The sequence below is a fragment of the Sparus aurata genome, chromosome 2 (assembly GCF_900880675.1).
Source record: "Sparus aurata chromosome 2, fSpaAur1.1, whole genome shotgun sequence".
Taxonomy (NCBI): domain Eukaryota; kingdom Metazoa; phylum Chordata; class Actinopteri; order Spariformes; family Sparidae; genus Sparus; species Sparus aurata.
The window spans coordinates 14494296-14510233 of NC_044188.1; the positions used below are offsets into that span (position 1 = coordinate 14494296).

General features: G+C 43.5%; 1 protein-coding gene across 1 annotated transcript in view; it reads right to left on the reverse strand.

Annotated features, from left to right (window-relative positions):
* The window catches only part of map3k10 (mitogen-activated protein kinase kinase kinase 10), a 37237-nt gene extending 22540 nt beyond the window's left edge, over positions 1 to 14697 (reverse strand). Inside the window, exon 1 of the mRNA XM_030399045.1 lies at positions 11997 to 14697. Coding sequence (XP_030254905.1) covers positions 11997 to 12981 — 985 coding nt within the window. The 5' untranslated portion in view covers positions 12982 to 14697. The remainder of the gene's footprint in view (positions 1 to 11996) is intronic.
* Positions 14698 to 15938: the final 1241 nt, after the last annotated feature.

The window sequence follows — 15938 nt, forward strand, 5'->3', positions numbered from 1 at the left end:
TATTGGGGCTTTAAGTTGATGAATTGCACGGAGCTACGCTGCTTTTGTGGGCAACAATTGCAAAAATATAAAAGCAGATCTACTCAGCTCTACTGCAACAACAACAAAAATGCAATTGCGAAAGGAAGTAGCTGAAAAAAGCTCCTTGCTCCTTTATTACTTTCGGAGAATTTTATTCTAGATTGACAAATCTGTCATGAAGAACTCCTCAGCTCATGATGCTGATGAGCAGGCTCTGAGGAAGGTGTCACAACAAAAGCTGTCAATAAAAACACCACAATGATCAAGACTTGAGCAGAATTTTGTCACATTTTTGTTTCTTCAATTTTGGAGACCAAAAATATCCCAAGGACGTGCAGTATGAATTGTGGTGCAATTTGAACACACCACACTTTAATGTAACACATTTTTAATAAACAAACACCACTGTGTGCAACAGCAGGGGGGAAGGGGTTGCTTCAGCCCTCTGGGTTCACACATGATCCCCCTGACGTGATGTCATGGGGAAGCAGATGTAAACAACATGGAAATTGGAGAGATACAACAACTTGCTGCCTTGCGGTGAAAAAAACGAAAAGCAGAAAATTCAAAGAGTCTGAGTAGAGAGATACGGTCAACATTGGTTTTCTTTTCTGTAGCGTGTCCCGCAAGTGAGATTTTAAGTTTCTGTCAACATTTGCATGCTAGCTTACGTTAGCCTCCAGGGCTACAATGTTTGCTGTCGGTTGAGAGCAGCACCATCTGCTTCAGGAGGCCTCTCTCATGGTTGTTGTGGTACGGCTTGAAAAGTGTTGATGTAATCATCCAGATTTTAAATCATAAATATCAAACATGTTTAATATATCAGCGCAGCCATGATAAAGCTGTGAGAACTTCAAGAGGCTTAAGACTGGATCTGTAAACCCCTCACGTTTCCAGATAAAGGGGACTGCACAAGTTATTTATGATGATGCAAAACATCCAACCACATTCCAGTGAGTCTGGAAGCAGCTCTGTAGTCTGGTGGTGCGACACTAAAAACGTTCCGTGTAGCTGCTTTATCATCCATGAGTGAAAGCTGGACTTGAGCTCTCAGCAGGATGTCCATGAAACAACATGTGTACAAGTCAAATCTCTGCAGTAGTGAACATAAATGTTAAATAAAACATTGACTCTCAGGTCTATAAACTGCATGCAAACATGCTGTGTATGTCTGCTGTCTGACTTAAGTGTCCTCTACTTGACTCCACTATGAAAGTGGGTGAAGGACGTTCAGCTCAGGGGCGACCCATCACCCTCTCTGATTGGCCTGGCGCCCGACTCTCCGTGCCAGGCTGCTGGCATCAACAATGACCCTCTAACAGGCGAGTCAACAGCCACCAAACATACTGTACAACAGCCCAGGAGGTGCCACTGTTAGTGTGAGTGTGGGGCTGTGTTTGTACTGCAATGCACGCCTCTGCCTCCGTGACACACAAAGTCATATTGTGCTGATATTCCACAGGAAACTTGACTTAAGAAACCTTGATGGCTAAAGTAAAACAAGAGAAACACATGTGTATTGTTTAGTTTAACTTCTTTTTCTCCTTGACTTTTCGGACGGCCTCTTCTCAGGCGCTCCGTCTGACTGAGGTGAATCTGAGGCGGTGACGAGTAAAGGCACTGCCTGTGGCGTTTACTGCACCACTGTTTGCCTGTGTCCTCATCCTAAGTTGAGTGTTTGGGAAACACTTGAAGCTATAAGATCCAGCCCTTTGTCTGCTTATGCAAATCCACAGCAAGTATATAATCCACCGCAGGACAGCATGTGTTTGTTTGCTTGTGCGTGGATGTTTCAAGACTAAATTGTGACAACATTTAATGTATATTTGAATAGCAATCAGAACTACAGTACAAGATTAATACAATCAAAAGACCCTAAAGGAGGCCCTTTAGCCTCTCTTAAAATCTGTTTCGTCTACTCTTTCTATCTCCTCTTTTTGGTCACTCCATTTGAATTAATTTTTTTTTGGTATGACACTGTATGACTATAACTTCTAATAATTCTTAAACTATGTAATACTTTCATACATCTTCATGTCATTTAATAAAAAGAAAAAAAAAGTAGAAAATGTGTGTTTCTTTACTAATATTTTCCTTACTTTTACTTTGGACATCAAATTTACAAATGGCATCCTTGAGCGGCTCACATCTAAAACTGTTACACAGCTTTATTATCTATTATGCAGTTATAATGTACAACAACAGCAGCAGCAGCAGTAGCAGGAGGAGGAGGAGGAGGAGGAGGAGGAGGAGGAGGATGTATAAATGTGTGTCAGTGTGCTTAGCAGATCCACAGAGAGCCTGGGCTGCAATGCAGTAAAAGAGAGCGCTGGGGAGCCGTCACTGTTAACTGGCCTTCCATCAACTATCATCGACCAGTGGAGAAAAATAATTGTCTATGTGTGTGTGTGTGTGAGCGTGTGAGCATCATGTAGCCATTGACTGGTGTCAGTGTTTGGTTTAGTTGTGCCACTGTACTGTGGCTCTCTCTCTGTCTCTCACTCACTGAGACTCTGAAACTCGGCAGTGTTCCCTTCTGACAGCGAGGCGATACAAAACATCTGTTAGCAGTGTGGCCGAGGTTCACATGGTGCCAGAGAACTGAGAGACTGTCCAAAGTCCGGCTAGCAGTCCACACTCTCACACTCTTAACTGTTCTATGTGGCAAGCCTGTCCACAAGTAAAATTAACCCGAGCGGTGTACATCATTCCTGGTGTTACTTTCTGATGAGGCTTCTGTCAGTGTAGAACTCATTCTCACTCTCTCTCTGCTTTTACGCCTGCTGCTGCACCTGTCAGAGTGAAACTACGAGTCTCAAATGATATCCTTGTTCAGTGATCGTGAGACAGAGCTGACTCGCCTTTTTACCCACACTTGATGTCTGAGAAAATAGAAAAATCAACTCCAGTGAAGCTGCAGCGGTGATACTGAATCGCAATATGACACTAGATGGCGGGTCTGAATGGTGCCAACTTGAGAGAAATACAACAACAAATCAATCCCAGAGAAGCAAACAACATCAGTGCTAGGGTTTGTTTTTTGGGGGCGCGTTGTTGCATTAAAATGTCTTACAGCAACTGTACCTCTGTTACTACGTTAGATTACTAACTAGATTTGATTACTAGCATTTTTTATTTCTATAGATATCGTGATAATGTCGTTTCTGGGAATTTGTTAATTGTGTCATTAAGATCTCTGACAGCTCTAATGCAGTATTTTGTTTTGTGCTTACATCATTCCAAATGTCTCTAACAAAATACAAACTCAGAGAAATCCCAATTTTGTTCAAGGTAACGATGAATTTAATTTGGTCGCGTGACGCTGTAAGGTCTTGAAAAGAGCCAGAGAGTGAGGAAAGAAGTCAGTTTTCATTAGCAGTGAGGGGTTGTTTAACCATGAAGACAACAACTCCCAAAGTACTTGCGTCTTTTGTTTTGTTTTGATTTTGACTCCTTGCTGAAGAGATGATAAATGTATAGAAGCTGCGATGCCCGTAAATGCATCTGATGTTCAGTACAAAACAAAGTTGGAAAAGACTCAAGAGATTGTCTTTATAACAAATCTATTTTCGGGGTCTGTTTATCACCTAACACAAACCAATGCTGGTGCTCATGTGGGTGCAGGTGCTCCACAATTTGTGAATTTGACTTCAACTTTAGGTGTATTGGTGTAATGAGGCCGACAGTACAGACAGACGCTGATAGAGGAAAACTGCAGCCCACAGTCCATCAATACCGTTAGCCTTAATCTGTAGAGAGAAAGACGAATGCTTTGACCTCGTCTCAAACTGGCCTTATACTTTTCCCTCCTCCTGCCTTTATCTCTCCCTCCCCCATCCATCTTACCATTCCCTCTCCCAACCGAGCCTCCAGGGGTTTCTCTACAGCCACTGCATTCCTGCTCAGCTCCTCTACCCATCCTGCCTCGCCTCTACATCCATCTCTCCGTTCTGTCATTCACGGCCTACAGTCGCCCCTCGCTGCCTGTATCTCCAATCCTTCGCCCCCCCCCCCCCCCCCCCCCCCCCCCCCCACTTTACAGTGACTCTTGCCATTGTGAGTCCTCCCCTCGCTCTGTCTTGGGCTGCTGTGTGAGAATGGGGTCATTGTTGTCATGTTGCGGCGTGTTCGTGAATGAGTGTGTACATGTGTGTGATACTCGGAGGGTGCGTGTCCTGCTGTTCGGCCTCCATACGCACACAGGCCAACAAACTCAACTGCCTGAGCGCCGCACTTGCAGACATTCCCAATATAAAGTCTGTTGGGATCTTTCTGTGTGAGAGCCTACTTTTCTCTAGGAATGGGATGAACATTTTCTCTACACTTTCTAAAAATCGTGGCTTTCTCCTCATAAATAAAAAGATCATAAATTGAACAACAATCACAGATACAGCAGGACTGTAAAACTACAAATATTCAGCTCTCCAGGTATCAGGATTGGGTTGTAGATTGTTTAGTAATAAGTTAGATTCAGTCTGGTGATTCACCTAATCTGGTTGAACAATTAAAGCTTAACAAATGTCTTAGCTGGTGAGGTAATAGGGAAACTGGTTGCTAGAGAACAGAGGGGCCCAATCTTAAAACCAGTCATGTAGACAGCAAGTTATTGTGGCATCAGAGACTGTGGCATCGGCTAACTACCTAATATAACAGTTAGCTATATTAAACTTAACTCCCAACCCTTTGTAAATGTAGGTATACCTCTGTTTATTTCAGACATGGAGATGTGTTTGTATTAGAGTTTGAAGTATTCATACAATTTAGAATGAGTAGAAATATCTGAATATGCTAACATTACACACTCAGTCATTTAAGCTAACGTTATCGGCACCACATTTTGAAATTTAAGGGACAGCGTCTGTTTTTTGTGAAATGTAATACAAACATATCACTTTACATTGTTATCAAACAGCATTTTAATCGTAATTTGTAATATGTCATTATCTCTTTAAATCTACTGTTAGCTGCTAGCTTTGTCAGTTGGTTCCATTAGCTAAACCTGGAAGTGACCCAGACCTTATTTTTGGATCCAGTTTTCTTTTCAGTCTGTACCCTCTTCTCAGTTTAGCTATAAATACTGGCAACTTTGTAAACATAGGTGTTACTTTGGTTTAACATTATTTATATATGCATACATAGAGAAATGGTTTACAGAGTTAGCAGGCTAGTGAGATTCATGCTGGGTAAGCGAACCGTGGCTACGTGCTAATTTGAGGTTTGCTGTGTTATTTTCATAAAATGTGATTTAGAATTTAGAATTTCCCAGTTAAGATAATTATTGAACAGCATTTTATTAAGGGTCAGATTTGTCAACAACATCTCTAAAAAGGTTATATTTTAGCAAGCTAACGGTAGGATAAGTTGCTACTAAAAAGTTACACCTGTCTGTGAATATTCAAGCTTATCTCTGTATGGGTTTGTGTTGTGCAACTCATTAGCATTTACTGATACATAAATCTCCAGATAAATTAACCTAAGTGAGGTGTCTTTCGCTCAAGGTGTGTATCGGTTAAATAGATTACTGAAGTAGTGTTTGTGCTGTAATAATACAGTCATTTCCATAACTTTATTTCTTTATTCATTGGTGAAAGAACCTCAGACTTCATTGTTCCCACAACCAGAACATCTCAGCTAATCTGCACCCATAATCATATAGGAGCCATATCCGTACATATCATACACGCATATCATTCGTCTAATCCACGCCTGTGAATTACTTCAGCCCCCCAGGCTAAAAGACGCGTGATAGTGGTCTCTTCCTCTCTGTTTTGTGCACCAGCCGCATTGCTAGTTCACACTCCGGTTAGTCACAGTCTCGGCCTCCACGGCTCTGTCTCTCTAAGGGATTAGCAGCCGGCACTGGCCACCACTCTAATCCTTTCCTCAACAGACTCACTCTTATATTCTCACACACACACACACAGCCAGATGCAGGCTTTTCAGTGACAGCGACCATATCTCGCCTTGCTAATCTGTTAACTAGCTATTACAGCTCTTATGTCCATTGCCATTGTTGTTGATGCCATGGCAGCTTGTTGAACACATCGACCGATATGAAAAGGAAAAAGGCCAAAGAGACTGCACTCTGATTGCATCAGTTTGTCTTTCCTTGCTTTGCGATCTAGATGCTGGATGAGCAAACAGCATACTTGACAAGCCTGCTTTGAGACACTATTCATATGATTGTTTACTGTGTAAACATGCTTTCTGTTTGAAGCTGCAGCAGTCAAAACAGCAGGTAATGTCAACTGCGCTCTGTCTTTACTGTGTGTGTATATTAGCTTCTGCATTCACAGTTAAACATCACAGAAACTTCACCTACACTGAAATTCAGTCATTTGTAGTAAAAATAACTAACACAGAGGCCTCTTATCAGAGGTGTTCACAGGGAGCTACAAATACTGTATGTGTATGAATGTCCACACTGAGTCCGGCTGTATGACATTTACTGTATGTAAGAGCAGGCTGCAGGTACTGTGCATGTCTGCGTCTGTCTGCAGGTAGCGACAGGTGATCGGCTCACCTGTATTGTCTTACCTGCTGCTGACTCACAGCCTCTTTACAGCTCTAAAGTGTCAGTGACTGTCAGTGACACACACGCACCTTGTAAAAAGGAACCATGACTCAGTCTCACATCCTGGCAGAAACAGAGCAGACCAAAACAATCCCCACTCAAGGTCCACTTACTCACTTACTCTGGAGCTTTTTACCATCATACAGCACTCAACAGGGCTGACTTAGAACCAGGGGGCTGGGTGGTTTTCGGATAAAGGGACAGATCCAGGAATTTACGCTCACTTTATTTAACAATGTGAAATAACATGTTTTTCAAAAATTAAAACATTGAATTTTCAAAAAGCAGGTGTATTCAAGTGGCTGGTATCTATGAGTGAATACTATTTGAACTACAAATCCAGATCCAGTGGATTTAAATATGCTTTATTTGATATTGGATGAGGTTTGATTGAGTTAAAGGGGACTGTTGGGCCTGCGATCTACAGAATGACATTCTAGTATTAATTCATTGTTACAACACTGAATATCTTAACAGTTTTTGGACTGTTGGTCAAATAATTAATCAAGAAAATAATCAACATATTAACCAATGATGGATATAATATCAATACACTGTATCTTTCATGTCCATAGTGATCAACAGCAATCTGAGTCTTCCCATTGTTTCTACTTTAATCCCATCGAGCCAATCGAGGAGGACTGCTGCCCTATGCTTTGAGAAACTGGAGGCTGATCCAGGATCAGAGTGACAGGTAAGGCATGACTGCGGGTGGCAATGAACCTGCCAACCCACAAACCTGCTGTGACATCTATCTAAGGAGGTCATGGTAATCAGATTATCCCTGTTACAGCGACTCACTCACCACTGTGGGTCTGACTGACAGCAACACTCAGCAGGTTAAAATGCAGAATACACTCTCGCTCATACACACTTATATTAAAAAAACAAAATGTTTTAAAAACCTCTAACGCGGCTGGGATAAAATTAGATGAAAGCATCTGAGTGAGCCGAAAATAAAATCCCTGTGTTGTAAAATGTTTGCAGAGCTTCAAACGCACATTTTTACTCTGTGAGAAGTGTCACGTTTTTGCCTTGATGAGTTTTTCTTCTGTGGGAGGATGAAGATCATTTACTGAGCGCCGGAGCTGGCTGATGGAAGACAGAGGAGAGGCTCGGGGGCCTGAGCTGCTCTGTAACCGCACTGATGCCAAGTGGTCGGCGGTTTGAAGAGGACACCTGAGACCAGCGCACCTGGACAATGAGCTGAGGTGTAACCCTAAACTGAGATGAACCGCTGTTTATCCCCCTGCGCTCTCCTTCTCTCACTCTTTCCCATCAGCCTCTCGCCTGGTCCCCAAGCTTTATTTTCTCTCCACGACCTCATCTATATCGCTCTTTTATTGTTAACTAAGTATATTTATTAAAGTATTGTACTTTATTACAAGTTTGAGGTACTTGTACTGGAGTATTTCCATTTAATGCCACATATTGGAGGGAAATATTAATTTACTCCTACTGCCTTGCAATTTGAAATTATTTATACAGACAATAATCACCTGATACATCATGATTTATTATGTAGGTAAAACTACCACGCAGTTTATAAAGTAAAATGACCCAGTTACGTGTCTTGTCAGTTAACTCTCTACGTGACTCTTGCTACTCTGTGCTGCAACTCTGCTGCTGGCCCTGCTGCTGCACGGACGCCAGCCGCAGTTTATACTCGGAGCGTCTATTTATCATAATGGGAGTGGGGCTGGTGGGCAGGCAATTTAATCGATGTTCGTCTGACCACTGTGTAACACCGGGAACACCAATTACAGCTGTGAAGTTAACTTTGATTTCTGGCAGTTGCTTGTCAGAGGTAACGTTCGCTGGCCTGTCCTGGCTAGCTTGACTTTTAGCTCATCATTCTTCTTATTACAGTACTTTTCCATTTGTCTAGTCTCAGAAGCTCCCACTGTCAAATCGTACTTAGACTAGTAATGTTACCAAACTCTTTGAATCCCTCAACCTATACCGAACTGATTAGCAGCCTGTACTTCCTCCCCTTGTCTGGCAGCAATGTGATCTTTGACTGTGAGCCTTCCTCAGACAGGCTAATAAGGTTTTATTGAGGTACAGCATCACATATTTTAACATTTTGTCTGATTGCCTCTCTGGAGGAATGTTCCCACACTGAGCTTCTTTTAGCGTGCTCACTTTAGCTCAGGTGAAGCCGTTAGCAGAGTGTCTGTACGCAATTTAACCTATAGACCAACATGTGTAACCAGTCAAAAATATTCCTGGCAGTTAACTAATAAACGGTTAACCAGTTGGCTGACATCCTGGGCTGTAATGTTACATATTCTGCTGTATCTTTCAGTGAAACAACTGACTACTTCTTCCACCACTGTATTCTCCTCTCTCTCAGTATCTCTCAATGCTTCTCCAGGCTAATTCAAACATCCCTCAGTATGGGAGTGACGTCACCGTCTAATCACATACTTAACGATTAGTACCCACGCATTTTCAGCAAGATCATCATTCAAGGGGAAAACAACAGGGCCTCAGACATTCCTGCATTTCTTCAGTTGCTATTTTCACACAGACAATGCTCTAAATTTGGGGACTGACATTTTGTTCTGCAGCTGACAGCGGCTAGCAGCTGTATGACTCAGTGACACAGAAGCAGTGCCCATGTCACCATGGAAAAGGCAGCGTTGTGGTGTTGTTGCCAAGGCTCTGCTGTCCAATACGCATCTGATCCGCCATCGTTACGGCTGGAGCTGCGCGGGGAGGAGGGAGGGATGGGAAGCGGCCGAGCATGTTTCAGAACGAGGCAGAAAAGTGAGAGACTCAAGAAGTGAGGGGATTCAAGATTAGGAGACATTTCGGCGGATCAGCGGCGAATGTATTCGAGCAACGCTTACTTCTGCTCTGTCTCCCTCGTTAAAAGGCCTTTACTCAGCATCCTGCACACTCCACCCATATTTATACACTCCCTCCCCCATCACTCATGTCACTTGAGATAAACACACACAGTCTGACCTGCACGTCTACACACACTCAGATGCACTTAGATGGTCGCTGTGTGTTATTTCTTTGATGCACCAACAACTGCAACTGCGTCTTTAAACAGCAAGTAGCACAAAGGACCAAAAATAGCACAGTGAGTTGCAGAGCAGAACTGCTCTCCTTGAGGAGGGGAGGAGAGAGGAGGAGGATGGAGAGCAGGAGGAGGTGCAGAGAGAGATGACAGGGAAAAGATGGGAGAAGGAGACCAGCTCTCCAGGACTCAGGCCTCCCTGCTGGGTCCAATTTAAGTTTCTCTCCCCGTGTCAGCTTGAATCGGTATTCAATGACAACACTTGTAATCACATTGCTGTAATGTCATGAACTGATTAGGAGCAGGCTGAATGTTTGTAACCGTCCACTTATTTGTTACAGTGGATATCACACAAGCTAATAGAGGGACTAGTAAACGAGGCCATACACAAAAGATCTAAATCGCAAACATGTCAATATTAGAAGTGGGACAATTCATCAATAGAGCAACATTTCACAAATATGCTCTTTTGCACTTATTTGTCACTAGTATGAAGTCTTACTCTTATTTGAGTTGGCTGTTCTTACGTACTTTAAAAATAACTAATATGTCAAATATTTTCCCATTTTAAGTGATTAAATTATACATGTTGAGTTATATGAGAAGATTGTTGCTGCTATTATGTCTGAGCAACAATAAATGAAGCTTCAGCTGCAACAAATAGTCTATCTATCAATCAATTACTCAATCGTAGAGAAATAACTGGCAACTATTTTGATAAACGATGAATAGCTTCATTCATGTTTTAACCAAAAATTACAAACATTGGCTGTGTCCAGCTTTTTGACAATTTGCAGCAATTTATATGTGTCAATCACTATTTTATTGGTCATATGTGAGTGAATTGTAACATGACGTGAACAATGAGACATTTTCTGCCTCTCTTGGATGCTTATACAGGCCTCTGGACAATGTGTTGTCCAGAGGCCAAGTTGTTTAGTGGTGCTGGACTGTGGATTTCTTTGTGAGGGACTGACAGAGAGCAACAGTAGCTAACGAAGAAATTAAGTCTGGGAGCATAAACTAACGACCTGCTTCCAGCACAACATTGAAGGTCCACTGAGCCCCTTTAAATCAAACCTGTTAAGAATTAGCCTCTGTTTTGTGTCTCTGCTTGATAATTAACAGAGTGTATCTCTGCAACTGCAAGGTCCATTTGAATTATCAAGGTATCACAATAAGGGATCAGTTGAAATATTTGTTCGGTAAGTATATATGGCACTGGGTCTGAGTAAATCAAGCTGGTACACAGCATAAATTAAAGATTTTTTTCAACATGATCTGAGAATGAATATGCCTGAGGACTGACGCAGCTGCAGCACCAAATCTCTAGCAAACCATAGCAAAACATCTGAACATTACCTCTGCCAAAGAATTGACATGTTTACTCAACCCTTTGCGAGCTATCCTTGGCAGTAGCTAGCTACCTTTAGCAGATTAGCTCATGGCTCGTTTAGCTGTAGAGTTTATCAGGCACACCTAGCTAACACCTATCCAAACCAGTATAACAGGCCTGTAATTAACCTTTTGTTGAAATGGTTCCTTGAAATCCAGATCCACTTACTAGCTTTTTATAGGACTATATATGACGCTTTCAATGTTGTAATAATTCTATTGTTTCATTTCGTCAGACTACATGTTAGCCACCGCTTTCAGAGACTCAATATGATTCATCAGCAGGTCAAACTGCAGCCTCTAAAATGATCATGAAGTTCAATCAACACAACTCTGAAACAGTCTCAACAACACTGGACATTACAGCCTTCATGGGGGCTGTGGCATTAGTTTCACCTGAGTGTGCCTAATAATCTGAGTGATATAATTATGTCTCTAAAGCAGTAGAGTTCACACAGTAGACCTTTGTGTTATGCATTTGTTGAGGCACGTTTTATTGTGTTTGATTCTGTATTACATATGAAAATATTCTGGGGCCTTCAGCCATGTTGTGGTCATGTGATAAAAGGGTTACAGTACGACCTTCTTCTTCAGTATCACTACTTTAGGTCACTTGATGAACTTGATTGATTGATAAAAAAAACACCAGATGTGGTTGAAAGCTCGGGAGAACAAGTACCAAGAACTGTCTTGTCAAATGTTCAGGTATGATAGCAATTGTTTCTAGCCTGACAGAGATCAAGCTCAGGTGCAAATGTTTTATGAAAGGTGTTTTGTCAGGAGTTCAGAGCTCTGGTCTTTGTTCCTTCTGTGTTTTGTTGCTCTGTTTTATGTACAAAACAGATTCCGATTTGTGGAGAGAAACCTCCCAAAACAACTCTCCTCTTCAGCTCACATACTGTTATCATTATTATCATTATTATAAAACTGCATGAATCAAAAATATAATCTGCTTATTTACACAGTCTCACTTACTGTTGCTGGACTTCAGGTCCCTGTGGATGATGGGTACGAATGCCTGGTTGTGCAGGTAGTCCATCCCAGTGGCAATCTGGACCGCCCAGTTCACCAGAACCTTTGGAGGAACCTTCTTTCCAGCAAGTGCTCGGTTCAGAGCCCCCCCTCTGGCGTACTCCATCACCAGGCACAGGTTGGGCTCCCGCAGGCAGACCCCACGGAGAGCAATTATGTTGGGATGCCGGAGCATCCAGAACAGCCTGGCCTCCTGCCTCACACTCTCCGCCGTGACACTAATATCCTCATCCGGGTCTTGCCTGGCAGCCTTTACTGCTACTACTTCTCTCCGCCATATTCCTTTGTACACCTTCCCAAACCCACCAGCTCCTATCACCTCCTCCAGGAGCAGTTCTGAGAAGTCAATCTCCAGGGGGCAATCGCCCACCCTGCCTGCCACCAGCCCTCCTGCGGTCAGTTGCTGGTAGTTGGCAGTGTCCCCCTTAGTGACGTAGTTGCTTGGAAAGATACCCACCTTGTCCTGGATCTTGCCTGTCCACCAACCCTCATCCCCAGACACTTTGGAGTCTTTGGAGAGAACCTCCAGCAGGTCCCCGCGCCGCAGGGTCAGCTCCTCATCTGCTGTGGCCTCGTAGTCGAACACTGCCGTCCAGTAGGGGTTGGGGTTGTTGGCCCCACAGCGGTGACCAGGGTGGGAGTCTGGGGAGGAGGAGATGTTGGAGGAATTCCAGCTGCTACCATTCTCCACCTGCACAACCGGGGCCGGGAACATCGGCGGCGGGGGGGTCATATTCGGGGGAATGGAGGAGGAGGAGGAGGTAGTAGAGGAAGGGGGGCCAGGCGGGATTAGACAAGGGGGAGGAGGGGAGCAGCAGCCCCCACAGCTGGTGCAGGACAGGGGTGCTGCTGTGCTGCTCGCTCTGCCGTATGGATTCATGTTTGACGCTGTAGGTCTGCCCTCTGTCAACTCAGGCGCAAAATCCATACAGGGCCCATTGACAGAGACGAGGCGTCCTCGACCACCAGTGGGGGGGAGCGGGGATCAACTGCTCTCCCCCATCACCACATCTCGCTGTTGAAACTGTGCCAAATCCTGTCACCGGTTGCTGCTGTGCTGTTGCTACGCAGTGTGTAAGTAACATGTATTCCCAAAGGCAAGTTCACTCGGGGACAATGTGGGCCTACATCAGGTCAGACAATGACACTCAGCAGAGCAGCGGAGCCCCCCACTGAAAAACTAATTGACTGTTTCCACAATTGTGTCTATTAGAAAGCTGCCATGGGGAGATGTGTTCGTCTAAGACACGGCAGATGCCTTCAGGGTGATGTCTTTTCTGATCAGTGAGTGAGTGTGGCATGAACTACACACATTATTTATCACACTTGATTCTTAACAGTTACATACTTAAAAACAAAAAATGTAACAAAAACTACATGAAGTTTTGAATGAGACCCCTCCTCCTCCCATTGAGAACAAGTGTCTCGACTCCGGGAGCTACAGAGACACTCTGTAATAAACCCAAAACTGATTTTATTCTAATATGAAATATGGACTAGGCTGCCAATAAAAACCGCAGTCTGTGTGTGAGCTGAGTGAAATCCTCTGAGCAGAGCTCCTCATTATTTCTCATCCAGCAGACCAGAGTAGATGCACCTCCCCCGCCAGCCATCTCCATGATCATCTCTGCTAGTGTAAACTGCGTTGGGAGAATATCCGCCGATACATGCGCCCTACATCCCGACGAGCCGGTCCAGGCTAAATCCCACATAAAAGAAGGCCCCGTCCATTTTTTTTAAGTCAGCTGGGGAATTACAGAAACAAGCAGGTATTCAGTGAGTGACACCATGTTCAGCTGCAGCATCCAGCCGAGTGTGAGCAGCACAACAAACCGGCCTCCGTCTCTGTGCAGCGGCCTGGTTCAGTCGCCTCCGCTGGGCTACATTTGTGATGGGGATGGTGACGAGTCCTCGGTAAGAGCAGGAACTCCTCCTCACTGGAGACAGGGAAGGGACGCCAGCACTTCTCATCATCCAGCACGCGATGGGTAGTTTCAGATCATCAATCAGTAGTGTTTTTAATATTTAAATGTCCACAGAAAGCATCACACGGAAAATATTGTCAGCGGAGGTTTGCGTGGAGGCAGCGCCGCGTTACTGTGTCTCTGATCCGACTGGAGGAGATTATCCACACCGGCTCCATGGTTCATTTATTTAAATATCTTCATAATTATAATAATAATAGTAATAATAATTATTATTATAATAATTATAATAATTATTTGGTTATTTACCACGCGCGTAAAATGTTGCAGACGTCCAGTCACCGTCTGCGTCCTCCGCTCCTCACCAGCCTTATTTCAATACGTAAACATTCAACGTCTACTGTAACCTAACCTGGACACCGAGGGCAGCAACATCCACTCACATCGTCGCATGGGCGTGTGGTTGCATCCGAGCAAGAGGAATAATAGCAACCATCCAGGTCAGTAACCCAGTTTGGCGACAAAAACTAAAAAATTAAACCCGCTCCCTGGAGTCCCTGTCCGCACTGCTCAGCCAGCTGTCCGCAGCTCCGTCGTACACAAACGCGCTTTATCTCTCAAAAAGACGCGACATTTCGAGCACCGAGCTGTCAGTCTGTGGTCTGACTTTGCATCCAAACACGCCGGGGTGCCGTTCACATACGCACGGACAAGCGCCTCCACTGCCCCCGAGAGAGAGAACATGGGGATGGGTTGGAGCATGCGCGCTGGTTGCGCACTTACTCCCATCATAAGCGAGCAGATCAGGCTGCGCTGACGATGAGGAGGAGGCTGCAGGGTGTCAGGGCGAGGCGAGGCCGTGCTGGTGGTGTGTGTGTGTGCTGATGCATTGTGGGTAATGTGGTTTCCGAGGGATCTCTTGCTGACCTACATCATTCTGGCAGCTCATATGACTGAATAATTGGCAATGTTATAATCATGGAGGAATGGATTAGTGTGATCAGAGATGGAGTGAATGCATTTTTCATTGCAGTGCATGAAGAAGATTATTCATCATTGCGACAATGTCATAGATTATTAGAGTCGTATGTAATTTATTCTGGCTGGGAAATGTGTTCTTCGAATTCTAACCCATAACTCCCAAAATGGCCAGGGTTTAAAGGTCGACAAGAGGACACATATGGAGGCTTATTGAAAAGCAGTTAATACAATATTCTTCTTAAATTAAATAATTATACAGATCATAGCTGGAGCTGTGCAGAAAAAGGTTTCTTCATGACAGATTGAGTTCTCCATAGAAGACGATATTTCAAGACCTGGTCGAGGGTGTTGTTTACATTGATGTCATGAGTGATGATGTTTCATTCAGAATAATAATAATAAAGTGTCAGAATTTCATTGCATTTCAGAATAAAATCCATCAATGAGTTATTAAGACAATACAGTAGGATTCACGCCCATCAATTTTTAAACTATACTGACCCCTGGTGTCCAATGATCGAAACATAAAGGATGGTTGGTAGTCGTCTCATGTCAGTTTCAGACACAGGCAGTGCTAGAAAGCAACCAAGTACATTTACTCGAATGGTGTAATGTATTTGTACTGACTACTTCAGTCTCAAGCTACTTTTCTTCTCTACTATATTTCAGAGGGAATTATTCTACTTTCTACTTATTTTTCTGGTAATAAATGGAGCCAACTTAAGTATTTAAGTAAATTATACATTTACTTACAGTTTTTCTCAATTGTTTACACACAAAAACTGGTACTTGAGACAAAATGACCACAACATGTAACTGATGCACCAACCCCCTGAACCAATTCTGCTAAACTACAAGCACAATTCCTGCTTTACACTCAAATTGCAGTTCTAAAACACACTTTTTTCAAAACACTACACACAATTCTCTGCATTTGGCACAATTTTCATGAAGAAAATCTCTTGCTTTCACAAAGAAC